The 13913-nt window shown below is 38.4% G+C and overlaps 1 protein-coding gene across 2 annotated transcripts in view; it reads left to right on the top strand.

Annotated features, from left to right (window-relative positions):
• The window catches only part of myo7ab (myosin VIIAb), a 46938-nt gene that overhangs the window by 7972 nt on the left and 25053 nt on the right, over positions 1-13913 (top strand). For both annotated transcript variants that reach the window (XM_088088553.1, XM_088088554.1), the window contains 16 exons: positions 195-263; positions 4394-4507; positions 5002-5154; positions 6531-6548; positions 7569-7753; positions 8110-8231; positions 8498-8640; positions 8766-8879; positions 9809-9962; positions 10150-10226; positions 11083-11202; positions 11331-11473; positions 11595-11805; positions 11947-12082; positions 13307-13413; positions 13835-13876. In XM_088088553.1, the coding sequence (XP_087944679.1) occupies positions 246-263; positions 4394-4507; positions 5002-5154; positions 6531-6548; positions 7569-7753; positions 8110-8231; positions 8498-8640; positions 8766-8879; positions 9809-9962; positions 10150-10226; positions 11083-11202; positions 11331-11473; positions 11595-11805; positions 11947-12082; positions 13307-13413; positions 13835-13876 (1857 nt within the window). In that variant the 5' untranslated portion in view covers positions 195-245. The remainder of the gene's footprint in view (positions 1-194; positions 264-4393; positions 4508-5001; positions 5155-6530; positions 6549-7568; positions 7754-8109; positions 8232-8497; positions 8641-8765; positions 8880-9808; positions 9963-10149; positions 10227-11082; positions 11203-11330; positions 11474-11594; positions 11806-11946; positions 12083-13306; positions 13414-13834; positions 13877-13913) is intronic.

The raw sequence follows: 13913 nt of genomic DNA, 5'->3' as shown, positions 1-13913 counted from the left end.
CTCTTATCTATTCAGCCACGGCCACTGCTCATTCAAAAGACCTACTATGTGAATTTATTCTAAAAACAGTTTATTACAAAGGATTGTTTTCAGTCTTTTTACATTGAAATTTTCAGCATTTTATGTTCAATCCATTTTGAAGACATGGTTTGTTCCTACAGTTGGATAACATCTGTGACTTGTCTCCTTTGCAGAGCCAACACATGGTGACTTCTAATGTCCTGCTATCAACCCGAGGCTGAACCATGGTCATTCTGCAGCAGGTAGGTCACGTACAGCAGAAATGTCTCGATGTCTGTTTTCGTCTTACACCCTGTTTTTTTTTTTTCTTAATCTCAATTTCTTTGAATGTTGCAACACCTGCCAGGCTTTCTGTTGTCAAATGACACATAATGTAGTTTACAGTGATAACAACTGTATATCTACCACTTTAAAATTCACTGTAAGTTTTTAAATAATGGTACTTTTAAAAGTCGAAGTGGTGTTATGAAAAGGATAGTGTTTTATGGTATAGTACATATACTGCTGAAATCCAAAGACTGACACAACCTGCCAAGTTACTGTTGCTGATTTGTGATTCGACAACAGCTGTTCAGGACGGGGCTAAGCGGGAACAGTTTTTTTTTTTTTTTTTCATAGAGTCCCCCTAAAACCCAGAATTTAGTTGGTATTTCAGCACTCCTGGTTCCCTTGTCTTGGGAAAGTCAGTGAGGTTTTGAATGGGTTTTTGGTTAATGTCTGAAATAAGGTCTGTAATACAAGTTTAAACAACTTTCACGTTTTGTTTGACAACATAAAATACACCAGTAAATATCCCACTCATGAACTTTGTTTTTTTTAACAGGCGGTTGCCTAGTTTGTTTATAGCCTAAGTTAGCTTTAACTTCTGGCGGTTGCATTTAGGCTTCAAAAATCGTAAAAGTGGCGTTCATTTGTGAGGATTATCTTACTGAACAAAATATGAGTATCATACACACTTGTTTGCCACAGATTAGTTTTTTGCTATAATCCAAAATACAATGGAAAAATCCCGTAGACTTTTTGACGAGGGAATCAGAGTGACAGTAACTTTGCTGGCCTACAGTAAAACATCATCGCCGGGGCACTCTATTGTGATATACACTGTTCATTCACTGTCACACACAGTTTTAATGACAACAATATGCTGATGCATCTTACCCTACCCTACATACAGCAGAAGGTGATTCCTTTCTGGGCTGCAAAACTCACTACATCACCTTGTAGGTGACAGTGTTCATGAAAAGCTTAAATGTTTTAAACTCAGATAAGATGAAGGCAATTATAATATCAGTAAGAGATTAGATAGAACTTGATAAATTAATGAAATTGTGGCAAGCGTAAAATCAGATTCAGGAAATACTGTAATAATAGAATGGATTAATTTTATAGCTAAAAGAGGATGTTAAAGGGACAGTTCAACAACAAACCATAAATTCATATTTTTCCTCTGACCTGTAGTGCTGTTATAAATGTAGATTGTTTTGGTGTGAGTTTCCATGTGTTGGAGATATCGGCTTCTCTCCAATATAATAGAACTAGACAACACTCGACTTGTGATGCTCAAAGTCCCAGAAAAACCCCAAATTTTTGAAAAACTCAACAGCAACGTGTCTTTACAGAAATCATGACCTGTTTACTCAAGATAATTCACAGATTTCATGTAGGAACTATTTTCTGTCTACTGAACAACACCTGAACAACACAAACAAAAACTATGATTAATAGCATGATATGTGGATGAAAAATTAAACACAGTTAAACATAATGCAGAGATGTATGCTCGTTGTTTGAGTCCCAGCACTCGAAATACAAAAGCAAGTCTCCTTAGTCAGTCAGATGCAGTTACCACAAATCAGGCCATCAACTGTTTGTCTTCAATTACTGGATCCCGGTACCTCTTCTCCCCCCAGAGTCCTGCAGGGCACGACTCAGACACACTGATCTGTTTCAGTCTCAGCTCACAGCCTCAGCTATGAATCTCATTGGATGTGAGACATCTGGATGTTGTTAAGTGGAAGCAAAAAATAGCATCCTTAAGGTCATGGTCTAGACTGAGCATTGAGAGCTTTGTGCTGCAGTGTTTTCTAGCAGCTTTTTTATGAGAAGCATTTAAACAAAAGGTGGGCAGTGCCACTTTTACTAGTTTAACTGCTTATAACCTGGGTGCAAAGTAAGGTACAAGGGGAAATGGGTTTCATTTATGCCTCTTAATTAAGCACAGGTGTGTTTTGGGCACAATATGAATTCAAACTATCAGTGTCATCTCCCGTTTCCTTTGAAAGCCAGATAAACCTGCACCAGGTGCACTGCTAATAGAGTAATGCAGTAAGAGCAGTATTGTCACTGCAGCAAGTATGTGAGATGTTTAAACAGCGAAACAGAAAACTCTCATTTTAAATGTAACAGAGGAAACAGAATTAAATTTTAATTTTTGAAATAATCAGTGAAGTTACGCTGGTCCTTGTGCATAAATGCTCACAGCATCTCTCCTCCGAATGAGGAGTCGGACAGCAGCTCTTTTCTGGTCTCTGCTATGTTCACATTTTAGATGTGTATTCGGTGTTTTTCCCTTTAATGATGTATTATTTCGAGGGTTGACCCAATGCTTTGAAGCTTCAGTTGTTGCTGTCGTAATTTATGTCTAAATCTATATTTGAATGGTCCGTTTCTCTTTATCATAATCCCAGATAGCCCAAACTTTAGAGACAGTAATCCAAAATGATTAAATATGCATCATCATTAATTATTGGTTATTCTCAGACAAGGACGTTTAAACCTAGTGATATTCCTAGTTTGACTACCTGTTACAGGCTTACAGGTATGTTAGCAAGATGTTGAAAGCGTCATTTCAAAATCTGCAAAAGAGACCCTCAAAAGTCGAGTGCCAGATCGGAATATTGCAAATCTACAACCAACTCGGCAATTATTCTTCTTCTGTTGAGTTTTTATGGCAGACTAGGCGCGTCTGGCTCATTGTTGCCTCACGCTTTTGATACCGGTCATTACACCCTAGCTGGCACCTACTGACCTAAACCCTGGGATACAGGCCTGTAACATGGAGATAATTAAGGACTGTCCTGTCAGTTAGATGTTTATTGTGACTCTCCTCTCAGAGCTCTCAAAGAGACCTTCTCCACCCCAAACTTGGTCGCTTCCTAACATGGCAAATCACCTGAAAAAAGCTTTTTAGGTGCATCCACTGAAAACTGTTTAAAGAAATGTCCTCTTATGTCTCATTAACACCCTTCGCCTCTCTTGAAGCCTCAATTAATCGCGCATATTTTTCGCTGAAGCTTCAGTGCCCAAAAACTGGTATTAGAGACAGTCAAAATTATCTCACCCACCAGCAGCCCATCCGTGCATCCCTGCGTGTGTAAACAAATCGATGTGCCTTGTGAATCTGCCTGTGTAGGCGCATCTTAACATCTGAATAATACGCCTTTAATTAGCAGAGAGATATTGCCCCACATTGACTTTACACCAGGTTTTTGTTGGTCAATGGTGCAATCGCTCACTGCTGCCTCACAGTAGCAGTATATCAACAATGAGCCCGACTTCACCTGACACACCCATGGGTGCACAGATGGGCACAAGTACGTTTACTTTTTACACAATGTGGGCGCTGGCCCTGAAAATGACAGCTGTGTTAGTCTAAATGTGTATAATTACTGCAGTATGAAATAATTGGATTGCAAAATAACATACATTATGCACCCCACTAAATTAAGACTTTCTCTAACATTATCAAGCTCAGAGGTCAGGGGTTACATCACGTCCATACTGGGCTGAAGGCGGTCAGATTTAAGCCTTTTTCAGACTTAATCCTCCCATTCAGAGAGCTGGAAACTGGAAAAGCAGGAAACTCTGGCTGTGTGATGCAAGTCACATATTTTCCAGTTATTCAACATACATTATTAATAACCACACACATAAAAACAGTAAGATTAAAGAATAAACAACATGATAACGTAATCACATAACAACTAGCTAACACTAATCTCTGCTTGCTGTTAAAATGTGTTGGTAGTTACTTTTGGGTTGTTTATTGACCTTTAATAAAACCCATTTATATGTTGCACATTCCAGCATATTTGGGATATATATATTTTTTTATTGTGAATTTATTTATTTCCTTTTTATGGTTCTATTGTTTGGACTGTTATATTATGTGTTTTTTTCCTCTTACTATATTCATTTGTATTCACCAACATATAATTCCATGTAAATGAAAACTTGCTTGGGACCAAACCTGATTCTCATCATTTATTTGCCATTTTCTCTTGTAATTTTCTATTTCCTCTTTTATGTTAATTCTTTATAATAATTAAAATGATTCATATTAAACCAAAGCTATGTTTGTATAATAATCCAGGGGGACTATGTGTGGTTGGACCTTAAAACGGGCCGAGAGTTTGACGTCCCTGTGGGAGCCGTGGTCAAACTGTGTGACTCGGGACAGATCCAGGTTCTGGATGATGAAGGAAGGGTAAGTCAACAGCAGTACAGAGAGTATATATCAGTTATTGTTATTGTGTGTACAGATGTGATGCACGCATAGCTTGCAGTGTATCATTTTTATATCTGATGTTTGTAGTTTGTGATATTGTCCTTTATGTGTTTGTTTAAACTGCCTTGAGAATGATGATCATTCAGTGGTGGGAAGTACATTTATTTTAACAAAGACAAATAAACTCAATGAGGATAAAAAATATATATATATATATATATATATATATATATATATAAACAAATATTATTAATAATAAAATAATATCAAGCAAAAGAGACAACATAAAATGAGATGTTGATAACATAAATAAAACATAAATAAAAAATAATGTATATAAAATTCTTAATCATAAGCTTTGCTGAATAAGGAGGCCTGAAGTTCATGGTTAAAGAGTTTTGTTGTAATAAACCAAAATACCCCAGACCACCGTCCACTCTGATCCACTCTGACTTCTTTTCCCACTCACGCAGGAACACTGGATTTCCCCCCAAAATGCAACAAACATCAAGCCCATGCACCCCACCTCCGTCCACGGAGTGGAGGACATGATCCGTCTGGGCGACCTCAACGAAGCTGGCATCCTACGAAACCTGTTCATCCGCTACAATGAACGCGTCATCTATGTTAGTAACACCCCCTGCAGCTCTTATCCACAAAGAGAACACAAAAGTTTACAGTCATCTGCAGTGTAACAGAGACAGAGAGAGCTTTTGTCTCACTTTACATGGCAGGAGGAACGTGGGATTTGGCTACAACCCAGTGACGTTCTTACTCAGGTTAAGCTGTTTATCTGAGATACTCTGCAGTTGAGTTTACATGTTGCTATAAATAAAGCAATAAACAGAAGTACCAGGTTTACTTATGAAGGGGATAGAAACAGGGATTGAGATGTGCTCTTGTAAACAGGAGGGCGTATTAGGGCCATTGTCGGTTAACAAACAAACAAATAAATAATCGAAGCTGGAGGGGTAACATTCCAAGAAAAAAACTCAGTGTATATCCATGATTAAAACTGTAAATTTAACATAAAAAACTTGCATATTCTCTCATATTAAAGTGGTAAATTTAAGAGAAAAAACATAAATTCACTGCCAGTTTCAGTTCTCATTTATAGACTGATTGACCTAGTATTTTCAGTTTTTAACTGTGTACATAAACTGGGTGAAGCACAGGACTTTGCCCGTTGCTTGAGCGTCCAATCAAGATTATGGTTCAAAAGTAGTTTCAAAATCAAAGTTGTGTCAGCGTTCGTAACAACTTAAGTGCTCCATATTTTAATTTTTTTTTTACAATGGCCTGAATATGCTGTTGCATGTAAGTGTCACTTGCATATAATTAGAGTTACAAAAATTGCTATATTTTAATTAATATTAATAATATTACTACACTTAATTTTTATTCAGCACCTTTCAAAACAAAGTGCTTTACAGTAAAACAGTACACATTTAAAACACAAGTAGAATGAACAAACTAAAATGTCGCCAAAGTTAAAGATAAATACAAGAAGGCAAAAACTGAAATAAAGATAATAAACAAGAATTCAAATCAATAATATATCAATAGTAAAGACAGCTCAGATAAAATTGGGATATTCTCTCCAATTCTTTACATTTTTAGGAGAGACTCAAATGCAAACACAGTGACTCAGACAGACAAGAGTGTCTTTATCTGTTGTGAATGTTTTTATTTAAAGTTAAAAGCAACAGCTAACTACTTACTTTTTTAAATACATAGATTAACCCAAAACCTGGCTACTTTGGTTACCATGGTTCAGGAAGTAAAATCTCTGTGCCATAAACAGCTTCTTCTCACCCAAACTGAGCTGATCCTGGTCACACCTTTGTAGGCGGTATCGTTTGTAGTTGCCGCTAAACAGTTCAGTTGACTAAAGGGGGGTAAGCTCCTAAAAACTCGTATGTTGGTGTGTATTCCTTTTGACTGTGAGTCCACGTTAGTTCTGTAATAGTTTTTGGTTGTTTTGCTCTCTCTCTCCATGTAGACAAATTGTGGTGGAAGGGTAAGTATGAAATTGAAATAGATTTTTTTGTTGCCACATCTTCCTAACGTTTGTTTTTCTGAGGTTTGTTCTATCTAACTAATAGCTGTGGGTGGTGAGAGCAGCCATGGATGTCATTTTATTTTAATTTTCTCCCATTATCACAAGATTGCGACTGAGGCAAGTTCATTGTGAAGCACACTTTGTGCACAAAGGCGCTTTACACGAGTGAAATCAAGAATTAAAAAAAATGCATCTGAAAAAGAAATGAACTGTTTTAAAGAAAAGTTAAATGATCACATTCAAAGCTGCTCAAAGCAGAGAGCAACAAGTTTTAAAGGTTGTTTTTTTGTAGCTGTGTGGTGCAAAGAGACAAAAAAATGTGTGTCGTTTCATCTCCAGGATCCAGATGACATAAGACGCATAGATGGTTAAGAGTACGGTAACAGACAGTCAGAGATTCATTTTTTGTCTTAAACCACTGAAAGACTGAAGGAGAGTTAGATGAGACGACTGATAAAACTCTTATGAAGACTTAATTTTAAGAAATGATTTTAATTTTAACCAGGGTAATATTGCAGTTTTATTCATGGCTTCTCTTGGTTTCTGTATGTTTTCTTGCTTTTTTAATGACTGCTTTTAACGTCTTTTTTTTTATCCAGCTTATTCTGTAGATGTTAAAACACATTTAAATGATTAGATCCATGATATAAATCTTCACAATGATTCTAGAAACTTTAAACGTGCTGCAAGAATTAAACTTTCATGTGATTAATTTAGTTAATTCTGTCAACGCAATACATTTTTCAGTCACTCAGATTAGGACAACAATCAAATTAGAGTCAAATAAGCTGTAATTGTCAATGAATCAAAGAAAAAAATGATAGGAGGAAATCAAGTATGATCATATCTGAAACTATCTTAATTATCTGAAAACTGAACAACAGTGGTTCATATAAGTAGAGAATATTCTGTTTCTAACATGCATTAAAGCATTTTTTTTTTTAAACATCCGCTGTTCTGTTTTTTGGGTTCCTGCAGACGTATACTGGCTCAATCCTGGTTGCAGTCAATCCATACCAGCTGCTTCCCATCTACACTGCAGACCAGATACGCCTCTACACCAACAAGAAGATTGGCGAGATGCCGCCGCACATATTCGCCATAGCAGACAACTGTTACTTCAACATGCAGCGGAACAACAAGGACCAGTGCTGCATCATCAGGTGCGAGCTGAACGTGCGGTTAACATCCGCTCAAAGTAATGAACATATGACATTCATAAACCACATAAAAAACAAGACACACACAACCTCTCAGCTTTAAAAGGTTGTAAACTACTGATGTAGAGCACTGACAGTTAAATAATTAGAAATGCTGTATTATTATTGCACGACCACAACTTAAATCGATAAAACATATGTTTAATGTATACTTCTTACAAGCTTATTTGCTTTCTTGCTGAGAATTAGATGAGAGGATCAATACCACTGTCATGTCTGTAGGCTATATATGACCTGCATTAGAAAGACAGAGCGTGTCTGTGTGTTTTTTCGAGTGTGTAACGGTCCTGTCTTGACAGCGGTGAGTCTGGAGCGGGGAAGACGGAGAGCACAAAGCTGATTCTGCAGTTCCTTGCAGCTATTAGCGGTCAGCACTCCTGGATAGAGCAGCAAGTCCTGGAGGCCACGCCCATCCTCGAAGGTCAGACGGCAGCAGTGTTTCTGAACTCAAAAATAAATGTAAATCCAGAAAAATACACTACGAATCTAGTCAGGAATACAGTCATATACATTTTGATTTTTTTAATTCATTTTTTCCAAGATTAAGAATGAACTTTAAACCTTAGAGGTTAAATTGAATCAATTTTTCATCAGCCCTTCATATTTCTACTTTACACTAAAGCCACACTCTCCTGTCACCCAGCTGTGTTGCTTTTTTCTCATCGAATGACTTGTCAATTTATTCAGCCTTTGGAAATGCCAAGACCATTCGTAATGACAACTCCAGCCGCTTTGGGAAGTACATAGATATCCACTTCAACAAGCGAGGGGCCATTGAAGGAGCCAAGATAGAGCAGTACCTGCTGGAAAAGTCCCGTGTGTGTCGACAGGTGAGACATCGAATCGTAGTGTAAGTTTGAACACCGTCAGTGTCAGTGAAGGAAACAGTTGTGACTTCAGGCCTTTTCGGTTCAGTTTTGTCCAGTTTTCTGACTCTCCCCGCTGTTTCGTCAAGGCTCCAGATGAGAGGAACTACCATATTTTTTACTGCATGCTGAAGGGGATGGGCCCAGAGATGAAGGCCAAGCTGGGCCTGGGCCTCGCCACAGACTATGCCTACCTCACCATGGTGAGTCTATGATGGAGTGAGACATCATTCATACTGTATGTCTTTGTGTTGAATGATAAAAAGAAGCCATAACTGAGCTTTAATTAAAAGTGAGGTCTGGATCTGTTTACATCCACTTCCAGTGTGGTATAATATATTGACAAATAAACGTACTTTTTCATTAAAACTGACCAGTACTTTGATCGATGTGATGAGGATCAGTTTGTGTCTTTTGAAGTTGGGTTGTATGACGTACTTATCCATAGTCAGTGAATATGGTTGGATGAAGTACCTGGAAGCTATACATGAGTGCAGGTACAGATTTCTTACCAGAAATCGCTGTACTGGCCGCGGGTTCGAGTCCGGCCTCAGCCCTTTGCTGCATGTCATCCTCTCTCTCTCTCTCTACCCCTTTCACGCTACGTCTCTCCTATCTGTCAAAGGCAATAAAAGCCCCCAAAAATATCTTTTAAAAAAAGAAACGGTAGTGGAGTAAATGTAAGAGTTGACAAAAATATGAAAACTCAAGTCAAGTACAGATACTCCCAAAAAGTACTTAAGTACCTTAACAAAGTATTATACTTTGTTACATTACACCACTGTCAGAGTATTGTATACAGCAGAAATCAGTGTGAATGCCTCCAGTTTGGAGAAGCAGGCAGGAGTAACCTAACCTAAAAAGCACATAAAAACAATCAATATCTGCATAAGTGTACACTATATTTAGTATATTTTCACTGCTTTACCTCACTGACAGGCAGCACTTTCTATCAGCAAATCCACCACACTCAAAAACAGAAATTTTATTCTGCAGAACACGGGAGATGCTGGTCGGTTAGGTAATTTGTGTTATTGTGTGACTTAGGTGAATCCAAACTTGCTCTTTAAAACACCAAAGTCACACAGTAACATTAGATAAGCTAAAGTTCTCTGTATCTTTAATGTTACAGGGTAACTGTACAGCGTGTGACGGTCGAGACGACCTGAGTGATTACTCCAGCATCTTGTCAGCCATGAAGGTCCTCATGTTTACTGAGACGGAGAACTGGGAGATCTCCAAGCTGCTGGCCTCCATCCTGCACATGGGCAACCTGCGCTTTGAGGGTATAATAAACTGCACAATTTGCTTATAAGGGTCTGTTTTTGTCAACTGTGTCGGAGAAGTGATGCTAATGTACTTTATTGCATAATATTGAGCGGTAGTGAAAAAAAAAATATGACTACACAGTACAGAGTACACAGATCAGAAGAGATCTGTGAGGAAAATGATGATCTTTTTGTTTTTTCTCAGCTCGGACGTATGACAACCTGGACGCCTGTGTGGTTGTGAGATCTCCTGACCTGAGTACTGCGGCTTCACTCATGGAGGTGTGTACCTGTTTGTTTGTGAGCATGTGTGTATGTACTAGAAGCAGTGGTGAGGGAAGTTTTCAGATCCTTCACTCAAGTAAAAGTATTAGTACTACACTGTAGAAAAGATCCTTTACAAGTAAAACACCTGAATGAAAAATGTGACTTTAAGGGTTACTTTGGTATTCTCTACCTGGACCCTATTTTCCAATGTTTTTGTGTTGAGTGACTAATGGGAACAACAACTTTTTGAAAAAATTGATCCAGTTCTAAGCAAGAGGGCTGCAGCCAGCAGCAGCGAAACAGGCTGCATTGTAACCACTAAGGGCATTTGTGCAACATCAATGTATGCACATTTTAAGTGCTGTTTTTTGTTACTGACAGGCTCAAACTGTTTTCATAAGTAGAAAAAGGATCCCTACAGAGATACACCTTTTTGTTTAATGGAAACAGCTCAGAAATTACTTTCATCAAACCCACCAGACTCTATACTCTAATTATACTACCAATTTACTAAGTATACTCTGAATTCGTATTATTAAAAAAATCTAAAGCGATGCCGCAAACCTTCACATTTGAGAATCAGGAAACTCGAAATGTATTTACATGAAAAAATATGATTAAAATAATCAGCAGATTATCAGTTGACACTGAATTGATTAATTGACTATTCATTTCAGCTGTACTTGTTTAAATTGTTGGATTATATTTTCTATAAGAAAATGACATATTTTATAACGTCTTTTTTTTTTTTTAATGTAAAAGTGTTATTGTATATCTAGTAGTACACATAACTAGGACTTTCAACTGCTTCAAACTTGAGTCCATTTCCGCTCCTTTTTTTTTTAACGCTGTATATTTTGCACTGCTGTAGGTGGAGCCCAAAGATGTGATGGTGTGTTTGACCACACGAACCCTGATCACGCGTGGTGAAAGTGTCGCCACGCCTCTCAGTGTGGAACAAGGCCTGGATGTCAGGGACGCCTTCGTCAAGGTAACGATATTTTACCACAAATACAGAAATCTCTTATCAAAAATCCTTTAAATTTCTGATCATAAGGGCTTGATTGAGAAAATAGCTTATATTTTATGGCAGTGGATCGACACACTTTTGTCTTCCAGGGGATCTACGGGCGGCTGTTTGTCTGGATTGTTGATAAGATCAATGCTGCTATATACAGACCACCATCCTGCGAGAGTAACATCATGCGCAGGTCGATCGGGTTGCTGGACATCTTTGGTTTTGAAAACTTCACCGTCAACAGGTGATTTTGATTTGAAGCCTTGTCTTAGAAAAACCTTGTTTGAACCCCTGTTTGTCAAACTTAATACTGAACTTTTACACCTCCTGCTCCCTGCTGTCTCTCTAATTTTTCTTCACTGCAGCTTCGAACAGTTGTGCATCAACTTTGCCAACGAGAACTTGCAACAGTTCTTTGTTCGCCACGTCTTCAAGCTGGAGCAGGAGGAGTACAACCTGGAGGACATCAGCTGGCAGCACATCGAGTTCACAGACAACCAGGACGCTCTGGATATGATCGCCAACAAACCCATGAACATCATCTCCCTCATCGATGAGGAGAGCAAGTTCCCGAAGGTGCAATACACGAGTGACTCACAAGTTTCAGTGATTTATAGTTTTCCAATTTGGGGTATTTTACAAGATCAGCCACATTTGTAGATACAGTTCAATATAGGAAGTCAACAGATTTATTTTTCTTTTCTTGTCTTTTGTCAGGGGACTGATAATACGATGCTGTACAAGCTCAACTCGCAGCACAAGCTCAACACAAACTACATCCCTCCTAAAAACAGCTACGAAACCCAGTTTGGTATCCAACACTTTGCTGGAGTGGTGCAGTACGAGACCAGAGGTGTGTTCCTTTTCTTCTTTTGTTTCATGCTACTGCTTCTCTTGGTTATTACCTGTTTGTGAAGGGTTACATTGCATCTTTTTTCTCTGACTCACAAGCAAGGATTCACGAAAAAATAAAGGTCAGATAGGGTGCAAGAAGGAGCGATCCAAAATTCTGTTGACTTGAACAAACTCACCAGCCTCATATTGCCACATATACACAGATGTAAAGACATAGAAAGAGGCCTGTGGCAATAAACGAAACCCTTCCTGACATGAACTGTTTGAACTGTTGGTTGGACAAAACAAACACTGTGACGGTGTCACATTGGGCTCTGGGTAAATGTGAGTGCATTTTTCACTATTTTCATAATTTTTACAAGCCAAAGAATTAGGGTTTTCACCAGTGTAATGCAATTTTAAATGTATTTTTAAAAAAATTAACATCCAGTAACTTGAGGGGTCAAAACTTAGCAACAGCTCAAATCATTTCTCTAACCACTTACTGCTCTTCACCCCCTGTTGCATATAAGCTTCTCTCTGTTGCATTTTGTCCTTGGCAACATGCTGTGACTCTCCATGACACACAGGGCTGTTTTTTTCTAGCTTTTTGGGACCCATGTAATCTTGTTTTGCCCCTATTTCTGTCACTCCTGCATAGGCCGACACACCAAATCTGCATAATTTTCCATATTCATATGAAACCAAATGCTACTTTTTTTAAACATAAAAAAATCATTTAATGTAACCTAGCTGCATTATATCAAAACCAAGTGTCTCTGCTGCCCCTCAAAAAAGACACTTGCCATCTGGCCCAACAACCTCTCAGGGGAAAGAATCAATTCATTACTGGAGAACATAATCAGCAGATTAATCCATAATGAAAATAAAAATAAGCTCCACCTCAACCAACAACTCATTTTACATCATTAACGCACAAGTAATAATATTCTAATGATATAATTTATAATAGTGTAACCGTCATTTCCTGATTATACTTACATACCTATACTTTTGTAACTTTTTTAATGCAAGACTAATTTTTCCCCTGAGCCCTGATGATGCAGACTGACAGTCACAAAAACTGTCTAATGACTTCATGTTTAAAGCTCTTGGTTTGTTTGTAAAAAAAAAAAAAGGAAAAAAACAGTGTGAACAAAAACTCTACAAGAACTGAAAGGCAGCCATGTATTTTTCGGACCACAAATGACTTTACAGTTTTCTCTCTCCGTCCCTCCTCCAGGCTTCCTGGAAAAAAACCGAGACAGCCTCCACACCGACATCATCCAGCTCGTCCACTCGTCCAAGAACAAGTTCATCAAGCAGATCTTCCAGGCTGACGTGGCCATGGTGAGACCAACAAATCCTTAATACCTCTAGATTTTTGCTTGCATGAATACCTGTAATTAGGGTTGCCACCCGTCCTGTATAATACAGAATCGTCACATTTAAAGGTAAAATGTGCTTTCCCATATTGAATCACACACTCAAAAAAACCCTCTTATTTTGTTTCCCTCTGGCACGGGGCTGCGAGGTGTCCTTTATTTTTCCACCCAGAAGGTGGCAACCCTACCTGTAATACCAAACTCTTCTTTTTTTTAAACTTTTGTTATGACTTTTGTTTTGCTGTCTTTAAGTGATAATGTCACCGGTGACTTTTGCCTCCCTTTAGCTTTTCTCCTCCCGGTGTTGGCTTTTAACTAATGCCGCAGCTCCTCCTCTCACTCTGCTGTCTCTCCTCTGTTTCCTCTGTCTTCTCCTCTCACATCAGTTTCTGTGTGGCTATCAGCAGCCCAGCACCCCTGCTCCCAAGGTAATCAACGGCCTTTAGCAACATGTGGTCTCTCAAA

The sequence above is a fragment of the Plectropomus leopardus genome, chromosome 15 (genome assembly GCF_026936395.1).
Source record: "Plectropomus leopardus strain MGB_pleo_1.0 chromosome 15, ASM2693639v1, whole genome shotgun sequence".
Taxonomy (NCBI): domain Eukaryota; kingdom Metazoa; phylum Chordata; class Actinopteri; order Perciformes; family Serranidae; genus Plectropomus; species Plectropomus leopardus.
This window is presented reverse-complemented; position numbering and strand designations above follow the sequence as displayed.